Raw genomic sequence first — 19786 nt, 5'->3', positions numbered from 1 at the left:
ATTCAAAGAAATTAAATAACTTGTCAAAGATCACACAAGAATCAAAAACAAAAATATCATATCACTGGAAATGAAGGTGCGTACAGAGTGGAGACCCAAAGCCCATCTGTAAGCAGCTGGACACCCCCTTACAGAAGGGTCGAGGGGAGGAGACGAGCCAGTCAGAGTGCAGGGTAGCAATGATGAAACATACAACTTTCTTGTAGTTCTTAAATGCTTCCTCCCCACCCACTATCATGACCCCAATTCTACCTTACAAATCTGCCTAGACCAGAGGTATACCGTACACTGGTACAGATAGGAACTGGAAACTCATGGCAATCCAGGACAGATGATACCTTCAGGACCAGTGGTGACACCAGGAGGGTGGAGGGAAGGTGGAGTAGAAAGGGGGAACCGATTACAAGGATGGATCTACATATAACCTCCTCCTTGGGGGATGGACAACAGAAAAGTGGGTGAAGGGAGATGTCAAACAGTGTATGATATGACAAGATAATAATAATTTATAAATTATCAAGGGTTCATGAGGGAGGGGGGAGCCGGGAGGGAGGGGGAAAATGAGGAGCTGATATCAAGGGCTCAAGTAGAAAGCAAATGTTTTGAGAATGATGAAGGCAACAAATGTACAAATGTGCTTGACACAATGGATGGAAGTATTGATTGTGATAAGAGTTGTATGAGCCCCCAAGAAAATGATTTTTAAAAAAAAGATCATATAAGAAGTTACCTAATTACAAACCTGACATTCTATCATACAACATCCACATGAGAACTTAGACTACCAGGCAATCCTGAGATCACATACATTGTTCACTCATTCAGAACGTATTGTTAATAGACATTATGAGACCTATTCAACTCAAAGTATTTTTGAGATCACCGATATGTGAGATACGTCCTAAGGATCATGTCTATTTATTTCCGTACCTCTCAATGATTTGTCCTTAAATCAAGTGAGGTAAAGAAATCAGCATAACGGGAGCATGTTAGCTTAGCTTCCAAGAAAATTTCTATTTCTATGCACATTTAAATTTTTGAGTTGACCACCATATGAAAAATGCACACGTGTTATCAACAGTGTAATGGTGCCTGCAAAACCCATGTCCTCTTCCCCTCCATACTACACATGGAGAACTCAACATACTAAATCCCACTTGAAAATTAATGTCAATAAAAAGTCTTTATGAGTTTTTAACAAGCTGAAATACTTCCTATCAGACACATAGAACCACAATCTCTATTTTCTTTCTTTGTCTTCTCTGTCAGAGAAGTAAGACGTCATAAAAGTGGCGTAACTGCCCCATTTAAGGGCCATTTGAGGATCCTTCCTTCTTTAAATGGTTCCCAATTCCTTTGACAAGTCCTGGTATTAAGTAGATAAGCAACAAATGGAGAAGAAAGAGCAGTTTGGACTAGTATGGCTCCCTACACTTTTACAAAATTGACCAAAACAACTGAGGCTTCTCACAAGTTCCAACAATTCTTTCCCAAAGACATTTCAGCAATCGATTTTTGTTAAACATTCTACAATAAGTGTAAGATGATCAGTTAACACTTACAATCTGCGCACTTTCCAGAAAAATTTCCATGTGTGGAATAAAAGTTGTGGGAAACTGACATAGAGGGGATTATGGCAAATCCACCACAGAAGCAAATGTACTCAATACAAATTTTTAATTCTCAGTATTCCACAAAGTCCGCATGAAGCTTATTGGTGCAGGCAAGTAGGAAAAAATAAGACAATGTCTAACTTGGAAAAACAGATATTCTACTCCCAAAATCTATAAAGGAAATGGGAAAAAATGGTATTTTTCTCCCCATGATACTAGCCAGTGCACATTTTAGAAAATGTACACATATTGCGTATTGATACCGAAATTTATGTTACTTTGTGAAGTCTACAATACACAAATCACCTCGTATTTCATTGGAAGTTCAAGCAAGAATATTTGACACAAACTCACCTGAACTAACGCGTTGTCTTTAGAAAACACTGAATCACCTGACGGCAAAAGAGGCTCGCTCTTCTCGCAGCTCTCTTGGCTGATGAGCGTGTCTGCATAGTTTGGCTGCGGAAAGATCAAGTGACTCTTCCGAGAGTCGGCTGTGAGACAGACCTCGTGGGAATAAGTCTGTAGAAAGGCCTGAACCCCATCGACGCCTACAAAGTGGGACCCAGGCACTCCTGTCAATCCTCCTGCAGAAGCCTGCAGCATGCGTGAGGTATGCCAACGCCTCAGCCTGAGCGCCATCAGCACAATGACAAAGGCCAGGAAGACGCAGGAGACAGCAGCCACAGCCACCACCAGGTACAGCGTGAGGCCAGAGTCCTCTGGATTGGGGGGAGACTCCAGACTTCCCAGGTCTGCCAGAACGTCGGGGATGCTGTCGGCCACGGCCACTGTGAGAGTGATGGTGGCTGAGAGAGGAGGTTGGCCGTGGTCCTGGACAGCCACCACGAGGCTCTGCTTGAGCGCATCCCTATCCTGCAGGGCCCGCGCCGTGCGCACCTCGCCCGTGTGCACGCCCACCGCGAAGAGCCCTGGCTCGCTGGCCTTGAGCAGGCGGTAGGACAGCCAGGCGTTCTGCCCTGAGTCTCTGTCCACCGCCACCACCTTGGTGACCAGGTAGCCGGGCTCCGCAGAGCGAGGAGCTAGTTCTACTCCGGTAGAGCCGTCGGTGGGGAAGGCGGGGTACAAGATCTCAGGGGCATTGTCGTTCTGGTCTGTGATGAAGATGTTCAAGGATACATTTCTGCTGAGAGGAGGGTCGCCGCTATCTCGTGCTGTGACCCACAGTTGTAGCTCTCGGAACTGCTCGTAGTCGAAGGACTGCAGGGCGTACAGGACTCCGGTGTCTGAATTGATGGACACATAGGAGGACAGTGGTGACCCCTGCAAGATGTTCTCAGTCAGAGAGTAAGTGACCTGGGCGTTTTGGTCCGAGTCGGGGTCCTGGGCGCTCACTGAAAAGATGGACGTGCCTCTGGGGTTGTTCTCTGGGATATAGGCAGAGTAGGAGGAATGAAGGAAGGTAGGTGGGTTGTCGTTGGTGTCTGCCACGGTCAGCAAGATGTGAGTCTCTGTGGACAGAGGTGGACTTCCCCGGTCAGTGGCGGTCACCGTGATGTTGTAGCTAGGAACCTGTTCCCGATCTAAGACTGCGTCAGTCACTAAACTGTAGTAATTTCCGTAAGACTTTTCTAACTTAAAGGGCAGATTCCCTTGGATGGAACACCTCACCTGGCCGTTGTCCCCAGAGTCTTGGTCGTTGATATTTAAAAGGGCAATTAGTGCCCCTCTGGGAGAGTCTTCCAAAACAGAGCTAAGGAGAGAGGTGACCAGTATTTCAGGAGCATTGTCATTCACGTCCAGAACCGTGATGAAGACTTTGGCTCGAGCTGAATACCCCGCATTATCCATCGCTTGCACCTCCATCTCGTACAATTCGGATTCCTCGTGGTTGAGCTCTCCCTTTGTGGAAATTGTTCCTAAATTAGGATCGAGTTTGAACACCCGGGCCGCTTTGTCATCTACATACCGGAAGGAATACTTCACTTCCGAATTGACCCCCTCATCTGGGTCGGTGGCATTTACCAGGAGCAGCCGAGTGCCCACAGCCACATTCTCGGGAACGCTCACGCGGTATTCGGCCTGAGCAAACGCTGGTGCGTTGTCGTTCGCGTCCAGGACCGTAACTCGGATGCGCGCGGTGCCGCTGCGGGCCGGCTCGCCCCCGTCGGAAGCCGTGAGGACCAGGTGGTGAGCCGCCTTCTCCTCGCGGTCCAGGGCGCGCTCCAGGACCAGCTCCGGGTACTTGTTCCCATCCGCTCCGCTTTGCACGTCCAGAGAAAAGTGATTATTTGGACTGAGCTCGTAGCGCTGGAGAGAATTCTTCCCGATATCCGGATCCCAGGCGTGAGGAAGCGGGAATCGCATCCCAGTGGCTGCATTTTCACTCACCTTTATTTCTAGTTCGCCTTCCCGGAAGGAGGGGGCGTTGTCGTTAACGTCCTGCACTTCTATCTCCACTCCGTATATTTGCACCTTATCCTCCAGGAGTATCTCTAGATTTAATTGACACTTGGTGACTCCCATGCAGAGCTCCTCCCGGTCTATCCTGCCCGCTGTGACCAATCTGCCGGTTCGGGAATTCAAAGCGAAAAGTTGCGTCCTACCTCCGGAGACAATGCGGACTCCGCGTTCCGCCAGCTGCCAGGGCTCCAGGCCCAGGTCTTGGACGATATTACCCACGCTGGAGCCTTTCTCCAGCTCCTCCGGAACCGAATAGCGGATCTGGGTGCATTCCGTTTCCCACAGCATCCCCAGGACGACTCTCAGTAGGACCAGCCCTTTGCAGCCCTGGTGCAGATGCGCAGGAATCATTGTCGCTTTCCTCGAAAAGACTGTTTCCAAATCAGCCTTTGGTCACCGAAGTCCAGATCAGCACCTCGGTTCTGGAATCGGACTACTGAGGACCAGCTCTCCTCCACTCAGATGCTTCAGTCACAGAGATGATTGATCAGTTTCTGTGTGCCTCGTAGGCGCGTGCACGGTGAACAAGATCGCTCTCCTTTTCTCTCCCTCATTGGTGAACAGCGGCGCTCAGAGTCCGAACCAATTACTACACGATCTTGAATGGGGAAGAGTTTTGCTTTTTGTTCCTTAAATAGCTCCACCTACTGTTCTTCAAATAGGAATGGAAGTGAAGTCAACAAAGAACCATATTTGTTCTGGTTGAAACTTCGAGGAGCCTCTTTTTATTTCCCAGACATTTTTCACACAGATAAATATCCCGAGATTAATTCTGTAGCTTCAGGTGTATTCTGATTTTATTTTCATTTCTTTTTTTAACCAAAGAGCTTATAAACAAATTTGAAGATGTTATAGTTAAATTTTATAATTTTACCCTCTTGATTCGAGACCAACTCCAACATAGCTTTTATAGGACATTCCTCTACATATTTCCCACTTTGATAACCGACATCATAGAATACTTTAAACTTTCTCACTCAATTATGATTTCAAGCAAAATTTAAAAATAGATTTCCTTAAATTTGCCTTAATGAGGGAACTATTTAGTCTGATTCTTGACATTTTACACTTAATTTTTTAGTTTCACAATAATATGGAAATCTAAACATGATAAACGTGTGATCCCACGTCACTGGAACCACTCCTGTCAGGAAGTCATGCGAAGAAGACCCATGAACAGCTTCAAAGCAAAGTGGAAGCTTTTCAAACTTCGCTGCCTGGAAGTAGGAGCAGTGTTGCAACACTCTACTAATACATGTTTTGTTTTGTTTTGTTTTGTTTTGAAGTTGAGGATGATTTAGCAAAAGAAAACCAGCAAACAAATAAACAGTATAAACTTATTTCTTCCTGGGTAACAAACGTATTCCAATGGCTGACAATTGGAAGCCTAGCAAAATACTGAGGGAAAAATCATCTTAAGGGACACCAGGTTATTTTGCTGTCATGAATGTAAGCATCTATACTTATAGTCTGATGATGGTAGGCATAAAGTGATATCTGTAGAGTTGGGAGAGAATCTACAAGTAGCTAGCAGAAAGAGCTAGCCTAAAACTGATCTGCTCAGTGGGATTCTAAGAACACTTAGCAAGTGTATCTGTACATTATTATCAAACAGTTGCTATGTCCTTAATAGTCATCTTTTCTCATGCATTTTCCTCTACATACACTAGGTGGTTTTTAGAGACATATATTCCTAAATTCAAGATCATAATATACCAATGAAGATATGCCCACGGAGAGAAAACATTTTTGCTTCAATTAAAAATATGTGCAAATCTGCAGTCCTGCAATATTCATTTCTCACACTAAAGAAGATTGTTTCCGGTGGATAAAAATATCTTAAAATTATCAAAACACTTGAAGGCCATTGATAAGATTAGTTTTAAAACCCAAACCTTGGAGATGAAAGACGTCTATTGAAACTTACAAGAGTAGACCGTCTATTGAAACTTAGAAGAGTAGACCCAATAGAGTAAGACTTCGTGTTGTTAATTTACTTAGTAACACTTACTATCAAAGAAGCTTCATCACAGAGGTCTTCTGTAGGTACCATTTCCGGTGTTATGGTGTGAAGATTAAACTTCGTTTGTCCGGAATCAGAGGCCAGGTATAGATTGTAGGAATAAGACAAAGTTCCCTCGCTGTCATTGGGAGGAACCCCGAGTTCGGTCTTAGAACAGAAACCAAACTGAGAACAGCCCCAGGTGGTGCTGGAGGAGCGTCGCAGATGCAGGGCGACAGCCAGAATCACCGCAAAGAGGAAGAGCACAGAGATCACGGCCAAGGCGACACCCAGGCAAAACTGCAGCTCAGCCTGGGGGTCAGAGGGCTCAGGTGGATCGCTGAGGACTGGCAGCGCCTCCTGCAGGCTGTCAGCGAAGACCAGGAGCAGCGTGACTGTGGCCGACAGAGGTGGTTGTCCTCCATCTCGAACAGCGACTAGCAGGCGCTGGCGGGTCGCATCCCTGTCACCCAAGGCACGCGCGGTGCGCACTTCGCCCGTGCGAAACCCCACGCTGAAGAGCCCGGGCTCGCTGGCCTGCAGCACGTGGTAGGACAGCCAGGCATTGTGCCCTGAGTCTGCGTCCACTGCCACCACCTTGGTGACCAGGTAGCCAGGCTGCGCGGCGCGAGGCACCATGTCAAAGAGAGCAGAGACATCAGCTTCCAGCGCGGGGTACAGTACCCTGGGCGTGTTGTCATTGCGGTCGCCCACCAGCACGCGCAGGCTGACGTTGGCGCTGAGCGGGGGCGAGCCCTGGTCACGCGCCTGCAGCGTCAGCTGGAAGGCGCGCAGCTGCTCGTGGTCGAAGGCGCGCTGCGCGAACACCACCCCGCTGTGCGCGCCCACGGACACGTAGGACGACAGCGCCCGCGGGTCCAGGTCGCTGGCCACGATGGAGTAGGAGACTTGGCCGTTGGGCCCCAAGTCTGGATCGGACGCGCTGACCTGTGCTATGGAGGCGCCGGGCGGGTTATTCTCAGCCACATGGACCACGTAGGAAGTCTGGGGGAACACTGGGGTGTTGTCGTTGACGTCCGAGACGTGCAGGGTGACGCTTGTGCTGCAGGAGAGGGGCGGCTGACCTCTGTCGGTGGCTGTGATGATGATGCTGTACTTCGGAGTCTGCTCGCGGTCCAGGACCCCGTCTGTTACAAGCTTGTAATAATTACTGGCAGAAGATTCGATTCTAAAAGGAACGTCTTCTTTCAGGAGGCAAACGATTTCCCCATTTTCCCCAGAATCTTTGTCATGCGTTTTGAACAGAGCTATCACCGTCCCAGGTTCTGCATCCTCTGGAATGGAACTGGCTACAGAAGTGAACACCACGTGCGGCGCGTTGTCGTTCCCATCTAGAATGTCTACCGTAACTTTACATTCGGTAGTCATGCCTCCACCGTCCTTGGCTTCTATGCTCATGGTATAGCTACTTCTGATCTCGAAGTCTAGGAGATCTTTGGATTTGATTTCTCCACTTTGAGGGTCTAGGATAAACATATTTCCGATATCTTCTCGCAGCGTTTTAAAAGAGTAGGTAATCTCAGCGTTGATGCCCTTGTCCCTGTCGGTGGCGGTCACTTTGAGCACGGAGGTGCCTGGGGGCACGCCCTCAGGAACGCTGGCTCTATATTCGTCCTGACTGAACACTGGGGGGTTATCGTTGGCGTCTGTGACCTCAATCCGGATTTGGGTGGTGCCCGTTCGGACTGGGTGGCCCCCATCCAAGGCTGTTAGGATCAGGAGATGGGAACTCTGCTGTTCCCGGTCCAGGGGCTTCTCCAACACCAGTTCTGGGGTGTTTTTGCCGTTAGTCTTGTCTTTCACCACCAAAGAGAAATACTCATTTGCAGTGAGCTGGTAACTCTGTAGAGAGTTGTGTCCTACATCTGCATCCATAGCAGATTCCAGGCCAAACCGTGAGCCCGGGGTTGCTAATTCATTGATTTGTAAAACAGTGCTATCTCGAGGAAAGTGTGGTTGATTGTCATTTATATCTTCTATTACCACGTTTATGTGAAAAACATTTAGGGGATTATCCGCTACAATTTCTAAGGGCAGGACACACAGAGGTTCCTGGGGACAGAGCGATTCCCGATCTATTCTACCACTGACCAGGATGTGTCCATGCTCTGTGTCCACGGTAAAGTATTGTTTCTCCGCACTGACTCTGAGGTTTCGGGCCATTAAATCCTGTACTGGCAGCCCCAGATCCTCAGAGAGGTTCCCCACTACCGAGCCTCTGGCCATTTCTTCGGAAATAGCGTAGTGGATCTGCTCCGAGAGCGCCCTGCGGAACAAAGGCAGCAGGAAGAGAAAGAGTACTTGCCGCCGCCGGATCCTGTTCCTCTGGTCCCGACTTGCCGCCATTCTCCTCGCGGTTTCTGCTGCCTCAGATTCTTTCCACCACCCCGTCAAATCAAGGCTGCTCACTTGCGAACACCCCAGCACGCATTCCGGAATCAGATCTGCTGAGGAGAGCGCAAGAATCCGCTCCCTAGTTTTCGACTTGCTTCTGCGACTGCGCAGAAAACCTTCCGGGTAGATCTGGCTCCACCTGTGACAGCGTGTTGGCCAATAGCGGCGCTCAGAGTCTATTTAGAAAATTGCAGCCAGGAGCGATTGCAAATTCGACGAGATTCGGTTTTCGTAGAACATTGGACCAAGGTATAGAGAACTAGGCAGGCTATTAATTTTTAATGCACCGTTTTCCAAACGTTTATTGCCCAAGAAGGCTCCACAAAGATGAGATCTTATAGAAGGCCCGTTAATTCAGCAATGGCAACAACGAGAAAAAAATCAGTAACGGCAGCTTAAAACTTTGTCTTACATCCCCTTACGGAAGGGTCACAGGGGGAAGACGAGCCAGGCAGGGTGCAGTGTAGCAATGAAGAAACATACAACTTTCCTCTAGTTCCTAAATGCTTCCTGCCCACCCCTCCCACTATCATGATCCCAATTCTACCTTACAAATCTGGCTAGACCAGAGGATGTACCTTGGTACAGATTGGAACTGGAAACGCAGGGAATCCAGGGCAGATGATCCTTTCAGGACCAGTGGTGAGAGTGGAGATACCGGGAGAGTGGAGGGAGGGTTGGGTGGAAATGGGGAACCGATAACAAAGATCTACATATAACCTCCTCCCTGGGGGACGGACAACAGAAAAGTGGGTGAAGGGAGACTTCGGACAGTGCAAGATATGACAAAATACTAATTTATAAATTATCAAGACTTCATGAGAGAGGGGAGAGCAGGGAAGGACGGGGAAAATGAGGAGCTGATGCCAGGGGCTTAAGTGGAGAGTAAATATTTTGAGAATGATGAGGGCAATGAATGTACAAATGTGCTTTACACCATTCATACATGTATGGATTGTGATAAGAGTTGTACGAGCCCCTAACAAAATGATTAACAAAAACAGCTTTGTCTTCTTCTGATCAATGACAAGGTACAATTTAGAAAAACCAGGCAAGGTCTTTCTCCAGACTTTGAACAGATACCACAAAGGAAAATAGCCCCACCAAGTGGTATGGAGAAATTTTGACAGTCATGAAATGTCATCCAGTCTTATGCTCAACCTCATGTGTGGGTAATTTTCCTCTCTTCTTATCAGAGGAAACTGGAGGAGATAGAAGCTAGATATGGCAGATCAGGGTAAGGATGGCTGGTGTCATAGAATTGTCTTCCTAGTGACTTATACAAGATAGTTAGGACAACAACTGATAAGCCCCTTAAACTTTCATCATTAAAAAATATATATAAGGCATACCTTAGTAGATTACTATAGGGATTTAATGCCCTGAAATATGAAGGTGCTTTATTTTTAACCTCATGTGTTATACCTTAATAGAAGTTTATATTGACCTATAAGCCAAAATAACCTTAATATCAAGTTTCAAAGACAACCCTTCTTTTTTTCTCCCCAAGATCTTGGTTGCTAGCTCCTAGCTAGTACATGCTATGTAAAAAAAATAAAATCGAATCTCTCTCTTCCAGCCAAGTACCTTATATTCTTTTTATCTATTGAATTCCAGTTCACACACAATATCTTAAGTATATTTTCTCATTTTGAAATTTCATAAACATACTTATTTCTCTTAGATGCTCAAAATACGCTTTCTACATAGCTTCAAGACAAAATTAGATGTTTTAGAATACTCTTCTCCCCTATAGTTAACATTCTTTTGCCCAAGCACTAGAGACTCAAGTGACAGTTCAATCAGAGTTACTTACTGAAATGAAAAATGTAGACTTGAGAAATAATATGAATATGTAAGTAGTTGGGCCAAATATCTAGGAAGAATGGGAGGGTCCTGTGTTGATTTGAGGATGATTCCTGTGAATGAACAACTGAGAGAAGTCTTCTGCCCTCACTTCCTTAGAAAGGACTCAGATAACACGAATAGGTAACCATCATGCTTCAGGAACAGGTTGGTCCTGAATATAGGACTTGATTATACTTAACATATGATACAAAATGAGCGTATGAAGACTGGGAAAATTAACAACTGCCAGGCATATTGGGAGAAAAAATAGCTAGAAGAACACCAGCAAAATCCATCTGTTTAAGGTCAAAACCCCATCCCCTCTTATCTTCACAAACTTTTCCATTTGAATAAATCTGGAAAATATAAGTATCTTTGACATATGGAAATAACTTCTGAGAAACATTGGATCAAAGAAGCTATTTCTATATGTGATGTGAATTGACTATATTAAAAAAACTCAACACATACACATACAAACAGCACACAAATGAATGGTAATAACATAGATCAGCAATTCAATTATTTCTGGAGAACAACCTAATGATTTCACAATGGTAATTACAAAGATATCTGTGACTTAAGAAAATTAGTGAGTTCTCTATTTCCTCTTCAGGGTGTTGAAAAACTAGGAGGTTTTTTTCTGGGGACTAAGGCAGACCCAAGTCAAAGTATTTTTAATTGCCTCATATGCATGTGAAATTTGAATGTTGATTAAGGAAGACCTAATAAGTATTGATGTGTTTGAATCATGGTGCTAAAGAATATTGAAAATACCATGGACTGCTTAAAGAACAAGGAAATCTGTCTTGGAAGAAGTACAGCCAGAATGCTCCTGAGAGCCAAGGATGGTGAGATTTTTGCTTCATGTCCTTTGGACATGTTGTCAGGAGAGACCAGTCCTTGGAAAAGGACATCATGCATGGTAAAGTAGAGGGACAGCAAAAAAGAGGAAGACCCTGGACAAGGTGGATGGACAGAATGGTTACAACAATGGGCTCAGGCATAGCAACCATTGTGAGGAACCAGGCCATGTTGCGCTCTGCTGTTCATAGGGTCACTATACGTTGAAAGTGACTCAGTGGCAGCTAACAACATATTTCCTTTTCTAAAAGAGGTTATTACATTAAAAATCAGTCTATGTGCCATTTTTGATAAGACGAAACAGACAAAACTGAAATGTTCACTAGATCTAAAAATATTATCAGCCATTAAGAATCAAAATAGAAAAAAAATCAAAATAGAATGTTTATGTATAGAGATAAACTCTAGTGTACACACACACACACACACACACACACACACACACACACACACACACAAAGCCCAAATTAATTGTAACTAAGTTGATTCCAGGTCAGACTATAAATCTTCAAGGGTAAAAAGTTCCATGATCTTTTAACTCCATTTTCTTTTATAAGCCTTTGTGCATGCATGAATGGGGTTTATATTTATAAAAAGAATATGTTTTTAATTCAGTAGGGTCAAACTGGAACATTAGAATAGCAGATATTTGTAGAATAGACCTAAGTTTTAATTGTATAACTCAAAACACAGTGTAAGCAATGTGAAGTTCAAGAAACAGGAATTAAAAGGTGATTTAAAATCAGTTTTACAATAGCCGCACACACTGATGGTAGAAAAATAATACTAAAATCCAATATGGAGCATGTCACTATAGCTAAGCTAGTCCTTTGGAGTCCATTTTAAAATCCATTTTTAAATGACTCTATCATGTGATATATGGACTAAGTGCCAATAAAACTATTAAAAATGGCTCCCAGATCCTTTCTGGAAAAGTATTAATATGATCAATTTAAAAGTACATAAGCTCACATGTATTGCTCTAAATTAGTATTAAGTGAGTATATTTCCCTCGCCAAAGTTTTCATAACAGGATTAGAAAAGAAAAGGGAAAACAAAAAAAAAGCATGCCAAAATATCAGCACTTGAGGAAATGGGAAATAATCTCACCTGATTATTCGTGGGATCGCTTTTGCCTAAACCAGTAGCTGAGTCATCGGCTATTAAAAGAGGTTCGCTTTTCCCATAGCTCTCCTGGCTGATGAGCGTGTGCGAGTAGTTGGGCTGCGGGAAGATCAGGTGGCTCGTCCGCGAGTCTGCAGTGAGGGAGATCTCATGGGAATAGGTCTGCAGGAAGGCCCGCACACCATCCACACCCAAAAAGTGCGTGCCTGGCACGCCTGTCAAGCAGCTTCCGGAAGCCCGAAGCAGGCGCGACCTGTGCCAGCGTCGCAGCCTGAGCGCCAGCAGCACGATCACAAACGCGAGGAAGACGCAGGAAACAGCGGCCACAGCCACCACGAGGTACAGCGTGAGTCCCGAGTCCTCAGGGTTGGTGGGAGACTCTAGGCTGTTCAGATCAGCCAGGACATCTGGGATGTTGTCGGCGACGGCCACAGTGAGTGTCACGGTGGCGGAGAGAGGGGGCTGGCCATGGTCCTGAACCAACACCACAAGGCTCTGCTTGAGCGCATCTCTGTCCTGCAGGGTTCTGGCTGTGCGCACCTCGCCCGTGTGCACGCCCACGGAGAAAAGCCCCGGCTCGCTAGCCTTGAGCAGGCGGTAGGACAGCCAGGCATTCTGCCCAGAGTCTCTGTCCACTGCCACCACCTTGGTCACCAGGTAGCCAGGTTCTGCAGAGCGAGGAGCCAGCTCCACCCCAGTGGAGCCATCTGTGGGAAGGGCAGGGTACAGGATTTCGGGTGCATTGTCATTCTGGTCCAGCACAAACAGGCTCAGTGACACGTTGCTACTGAGCTGCGGGTCCCCGTTGTCACGTGCTGTCACACACAGCCGCAGGTCTCGGAATTGCTCATAATCGAAGGATTGCAGAGCGTACAGGACTCCAGTGTCGGAATTGATGGAGATGTATGAGGACAGGGGCGTCCCCTCGATAGTGTCCTCTGCCAGAGAGTAAAGGACTTGGGCGTTCTCTTTGCTGTCTGGGTCGTGGGCTGTCACGGAGAAGATGGAAGCACCTCTGGGATTATTTTCAGGAATGTAGGCAGAGTAAGCGGAGTGAAGGAAAACCGGTGGATTATCATTGTCATCGGCCACATGGAGGAAGATCTGAGTTTTGGTAGACAAAGGTGGCCTTCCCAGGTCCGTGGCTGTCAATGTGATATTGTAGCTCTGGACCTGCTCCCTGTCCAGTGGTCTGTTGGTTACCAACTTGAAATAATTTCCATAAGTCTTTTCTAATTTGAAAGGCAGATTATCAGGAATGGAACAGGAAACCTGACCATTTTCTTCAGAGTCTTGATCTTGCACATTAAGAAGTGCAACGACTGTACCTGGCGGAGAGTTCTCCAGCAATGAATTAGTAGCAGAGGTGACGGTTATTTCTGGAGCATTGTCATTCACATCCGAAACCCTGATCAACAACTTGGCGGTGGTCAGCAGACCTCCTCCATCTTGGCCTTGAATTTCTATCTCATAGAATTTATATTTCTCATAATCCAGGGAGCCCTGTATTAGAACTTCTCCAGTTTGAGAATCTAACTTGAAGATTTTGGAAGCTTTGCTTTCCATATTCTGGAATGAATAAGTCACTTCCCCATTGACTCCTTCGTCTGGATCAGTTGCGTTCACCACGAGCACCCGCGTTCCGGATCTGAGGTTCTCAGGAACACTCACACGATACACGGACTGTGTAAACTTTGGGAAGTGGTCATTGACGTCCAGCACCACCACCCGAATCGGAACAGCGCCCTTTCGGACGGGATCTCCTCCATCTAGGGCAGTGAGGCGGAGCAAGTGGGCAGCCTCTTTCTCCCGGTCCAGAGCCCCCTCCAGCACTAGCTCTGGATTCTTGGCCCCATCGCTTCCCCCTCGCACATGCAAGGAAAAGTAACTATTAGGGCTGAGCTGATAACTCTGGAGGGAGTTCACTCCCACATCTGGATCCTTAGCATTAGGAAGGGGAAGTCGCAATCCTGGAGTTGCGTGCTCACTGACTTTTATCTCTACTTCCTCTTCCCGGAAGCTGGGCGCGTTATCATTGATGTCCATGATTTCCACCTCCACTCCGTAAATCTTCAAGGTGTCTTCCACAAGGATCTCTATATTTAAAAGACAAGCGAAAACCATCTCACAGAGCTCCTCGCGGTCTATCCTGCCCGCCGTCACTAGGCTGCCGCTTCCAGGATTCAAAGCGAAAAGCTGCGTTTTACCTCTGGAGACGATGCGAACGCCGCGCTCCGCCAGCTCCCGGGGCTCCAGCCCTAGGTCCTTGGAGATGTTTCCCACGAAGGAGCCTTTGTCTGTCTCCTCCGCCACAGAGTATCGGATCTGCCCGGCCCCGGACCCCCTCAGCGTCCCCAGGAAAAAGCACAGCAGGACCAGCCCGCAGGGGTCCAGGCGCTGGAGACAATCAGCCATGGCGGTGACATCCAATATCAGGCCGTTTCTTGCGTCGGTTTCTTTCTGAGTCTGTGTAGCTACGAAGCACCGGGCCGATCGCACCCAGATTGTATTAGAAAAGGCAGGAAAGTATGTTCAGATTCCAGCTTCAGAATCTGTAAGTATCCATGTCATTCCGCTTTGTGCTGCAGTGGTGGGGGAGGGAGGGACTCGACCGCTCCCAATTTCCCATTCATTCCCTGACTGGTGAACAGCGGCGCCTAGAGTCCAACCTGGTTTTTACAACGTTTTCCAAAAACCCAACTAAGGTGTAGAAATTATTACTCACCTCTGAGAATCACACGTATTTGTAAAGCTTACAACAGAAAGCAACGAAGACTTGTACATGATTTTTAAAGTTCATCAAGAGCTCTTATGAGAGGAGTACTTATAAAACAACCTTTTAAAGTTTTCAAAATACTACTGCAACTGAATATTTGAAGACTAGATTTGGTTCCTATTGATTTTCCCTGTTTGGTACCGACGGAACGGAATGGTATTTATGAATGTGGAAACAGCACGGTCCTCACAAAATTAAAAGTCATTTGATTTCATGAAAATGTTGTCTAGGTTTTACTAATGATTTTATTTTAAAATCCCTTGAAAAGCAGATTCAAGCATTGTAAACCGTAGTCTTGATGGTAATATTCATTAGTTTAGCTGAAATTTACTTTATGAACTTTATGAAGAGAGTATTTAGAATTTTAAAATAACAGTGCCATAAAATACAGGAATATAAAAGCATTAAATTAAAAAAGAAACCTACTTACCTGTGTAAAAGTCTTACTTGCTTCAAGGCTAGGTGCTAAAAGGCTAGCCAAAAGCACCGAGGAGCTATTTTTATTCAGACTGTCTTGAGTGGCTGGACAATGATCAACAGATGTGAGAAAATTAAACTCTGGGTTGGCTTGATCCCCAGGCACACATAAATTGTAGGCATAGGGCAATGTTCCCTCGTTGTAGTTGGGAAGAACCCCTGAATTAGATTTGGCACAGAGAGCAGACCCAAAGCAGCCTCTGGCGGCGGGGCTGGAGGAGCTTCTCAGGCGCAGAGCTATGGCCAGAATCACAGTAAGGAGAAAGAGCACAGAGATCACGGCCAAGGCCACGACCAGATAAAACTGCAGCTCAGCCTGGGGGTCAGAGGGCTCAGGTGGATCGCTGAGGTCCGGCAGCGCCTCCTGCAGGCTGTCAGCGAAGACCAGGAGCAGCGTGGCTGTGGCCGACAGAGGTGGCTGTCCTCCATCTCGCACAGCGACCAGCAGGCGCTGGCGGGTCGCATCCCTGTCGCCCAAGGCGCGAGCCATGCGGACCTCGCCGGTGCGTAGCCCCAGGCTAAAGAGCCCTGGCTCGCTGGCCTGCAACACGTGATAGGACAGCCAGGCATTGTGTCCTGAGTCTGCGTCCACTGCCACCACCTTGGTGACCAGGTAGCCAGGCTGCGCGGCGCGAGGCACCATGTCAAAGAGAGCAGAGCCATCAGGTTCCAGCGCGGGGTACAGTACCCTGGGCGCATTGTCATTGAGGTCGCCCACCAGCACGCGCAGGCTGACGTTGGCGCTGAGCGGGGGCGAGCCCTGGTCACGCGCCTGCAGCGTCAGCTGGAAGGCGCGCAGCTGCTCGTGGTCGAAGGCGCGCTGCGCGAACACCACCCCGCTGTGCGCGCCCACGGACACGTAGGACGACAGCGCCCGCGGGTCTAGGTCGCTGGCCAAGATCGAGTAGGAGACAAGACCGTTGGGTCCCAGGTCAGCGTCGGAGGCTCCGACTTGTGCTATGGAGGCGCCGGGCGGGTTGTTTTCTGGCACATAGACCACGTAGGCGGTCTGTGGGAAAGCCGGTGCATTGTCATTGACATCTGCGATGTGCAGGGTGAAGCTTTTGCTGGTAAACTGGGGCGGCATGCCCCTGTCAGTGGCTGTGATGGTGACGTTATACGCTGGGGTCTGCTCCCGGTCCAGAGCACCATCAGTTACTATCTTGTAGTAATTCTTAGAAGAGGACTGGATTTTGAAGGGAATGTCTCTACCTATATCACACAAGACTTCTCCATTTTCCCCAGAATCCCGGTCCCGTGTTTTGAAGAAGGCTACTGCCATTCCGGGCGGGGAATTTTCCAAAATTTGGTCCCTGAGAGAAGTGATAAATATTTCGGGGTGGTTGTCGTTTTTGTCCAGAACTTCTATAATTATTTTACACTGTGTGGAAAGAGATCCCCGGTCCTTTGCTTCCACGTTCATTGTGTAGGTTTCTACTTCTTCAAAATCCAAGGACTGGTTGGTTATAAGATCTCCCGTAGTGGAGTCCAGAATGAACACGTGTTGGGCTTTGTCAGCCACGTCCAGTAAGGAGTAGGTGACTTCTGCGTTGATGCCCTCATCCTGGTCAGTGGCCTTCACCCTCAGCACAGAGGTGCCCGGGGGCACGTCTTCGCTAAGGCTGACCCTGTACACGGCCTGGCTGAACACTGGGGGGTTATCATTGGCATCAACCACATGGATCTGTATCTGCACGATGCCACTTCGAGGAGGGTCCCCGCCATCCAAGGCCTTCAGGACCAACTGGTGTGCGCTCTGCTTTTCTCGGTCCAGGGCCTTCTGCAAGAGTAATTCCGGGTATTTACTCCCATCGGGATTGTCTTTCACCACCAAGGAAAAATACTCATTCGCACTTAACTGGTATTTGTTCAATGAATTGATATTAATATCGGGATCTTTTGCAGACTCGAGAATTGTTCCCGTCCCTAGACCAGTAGATTCACTGATTTCTAAGTCTATTTTGTCCTTACGGAATTGAGGGGCATGGTCATTAATATCCTCAACCACCACAACGACATGGAAAATATTTAAAGGATTTTCCACCACAGCTTCCAGCTGCAACTCACATAGTCTTCTCTCTTTGCATATCTGCTCGCGGTCGATTCGGTCCTTCACCAGCAAGTTCCCGCTCTCCAAGTCCACTTGGAAATGCGGCTTCTCCGAGCTAACTCGCAGCTTGCGGGAAGCCACTTCCGGCGCGCTCAGCCCCAGGTCTCTGGCCAGGCTCCCCACCACCGCGCCCCTGGCCAGCTCCTCGGGAATCGCATAGCGGATCGGTTCGCTGAGCGCCGGCCCGAACAAAGGCAACAGGAAGGCGAACAGTACCTGCCTCAGGCCGGCCGGCCGCGTCTGCGCGCGGCTCCCTCCCATCCGCGCTCCGCTCTCTGCCAGCTCTCCTCGCCGCCGCGTTTGCGGAATGACGATGCAATCCCAGTCCCCAGTGTCCCGGGAAGAGCCTTCGGCCCGGGGACAGGCAGAAACTCCGTCTCGGGGCTGGCGATCCGAGTGCGCTGGGCAGGGTCTGCGTGGCTGAGCCCTTGGCTTTGGTGTATCATTAGCTGATTTTCTTCTGTGTTTCTGGCTCCGCTGAAAATCCCAGACCGGGATCCTTGGCGTAGGCGCTGGCTCTGCACTGGCCGACAGCGACGCCCAGAGGCGGAATATGGGACTGTAGCATGTCTTTTCTCTCCATCTCTAGTCCAGGAAATCCTTTTCTTTACATAGAAGTTGCCAAGTGCTACATTATTTGCGTCTTATAGATATGGTCATGACTGTCATATATTTTATCCATTAAAATGAGAATTTATTTTAAATGTGTAAAATTATTTCTTTTAAGATAAGTAAGTGAAAACCAGTCCAAACTTGAACTGCTGCCCCAGTGCCCATTGCTACCCAGTTCTTCCCTCCAGGGTGGATCACTGTTGTTACTGTCAAGCTTAATTTTCCATGAAGCTGATAGTGCTTAAGCAAAAAAAATATCTTCAACCCAAGCCCACCTTCTTCTAGAAAGTGATAATTTTTCCATATATATTTAGGAGCTATAAGGCAACCATTCCGGTATTCACTATACGGATCTAGATTTTGGAAACACAGGGGAATACAGTACAGATGATCCCTTCAGGACCAGAGGTGAGAGTGGTGATACCTAGAGGGTGGAAGGAGGTTGAGGTGGAAAGAGGGAACCGATTACACGGATCTACATATAACCTCCTTCCTGGGGGATGGACAACAAAAAGTGGGTGAAGGGAGACATTGGATAGTGTAAGATATGACAAAATAATAATAATTTGTAAATTATCAAGGGTTCATGAGGGAGGGGGAAGCAGGGAGGAAGGGGGGAAATGAGGAGCTGATACCAAGGGCTCAAGTAGAAAGCAAATGTTTTGAGAATGATGATGATAACACATGTACAAATGTGCTTGACACAATGGATGGATTGTGGTAAGAGTTGTAAGATCCCCCAATAAAATTATTTTTAAAGAATCTAGATTTCCTTGTACTGCATAAATCAAATGCATTTGTTTACAATGTCCACAATGGCAAGTAGTTTTACTTAGTATTTTCAAAATAAAAGGATTATTTTAGTTAGAGGTATACTTTTGGCTCTGATGGAGAGAAATTTAAACAACTTAATGGCAAATAGTTATGAAAGTATGCTTTCTTTCCACAGACCTGTCTCAAAATGCTCTATCTGCCGCATGAAGTTAGAGGTTCACAGACAACAAGATCCTGCAGTGTTACCAGTATGATATGTTTTGAACAGATAAGTGTACATTGCTACGAATTATTAACAGAACACTGATGAAAAGTTTAAATCTCCCTGGGAAGTATACCAAACTCAGTGAAAAATGTAACCTCAAAGATGTAGTGTCCTCCTTGGGAAGAGCAGCCAGCGACCCGTGGCCTTCGGTTGTGTCTCCAGTAAAGCTAATGTGTTGAATTTTGTTAGTTGCCCATTCCACCCAGTTCTGCCTTCAAAACCAGAGCATGCCCAGAAGAGGCCTAACATATAAGCTAGAGTTTCAGCAGGTGTCCACACAGGAAGGACACAGATTGACACTCCTGTACATATCCAGACCCACTGCCATAGCAACTTAATTTAGAGTTTCTGAGACTGTATTAGAAGTCACCTCTTGTAATCAACAAAATTATAAAACATAAGGTGTTGCAAAACTAATCATAGCAGCCTTAAGATGAGGTCTTCACTGGGACTGGGTGACTATTTACCAGAAAGTAAAAGA

General features: G+C 47.0%; 1 protein-coding gene across 21 annotated transcripts in view; it reads right to left on the bottom strand.

Moving 5' to 3' along the window:
• LOC142439393 (protocadherin gamma-A10) overlaps positions 1–19786 on the bottom strand; it is a 211041-nt gene that overhangs the window by 95650 nt on the left and 95605 nt on the right. The window contains exon 1 of one of the 21 annotated variants that reach the window (XM_075541726.1): positions 15498–18161. The exons of 17 other annotated variants lie outside the window; for them this stretch is intronic. In XM_075541726.1, coding sequence (XP_075397841.1) covers positions 15498–17915 — 2418 coding nt within the window. In that variant the 5' untranslated portion in view covers positions 17916–18161. Of the gene's footprint in view, positions 1–1967; positions 4554–6048; positions 8556–12276; positions 14912–15497; positions 18162–19786 lie in introns of those variants that run through there. 3 more of the 21 variants (XM_075541714.1, XM_075541731.1, XM_075541724.1) reach the window with 3 other exon arrangements.

This window comes from Tenrec ecaudatus, chromosome 2 (assembly GCF_050624435.1).
Source record: "Tenrec ecaudatus isolate mTenEca1 chromosome 2, mTenEca1.hap1, whole genome shotgun sequence".
NCBI classification, from domain to species: Eukaryota; Metazoa; Chordata; class Mammalia; order Afrosoricida; family Tenrecidae; genus Tenrec; species Tenrec ecaudatus.
This window is presented reverse-complemented; position numbering and strand designations above follow the sequence as displayed.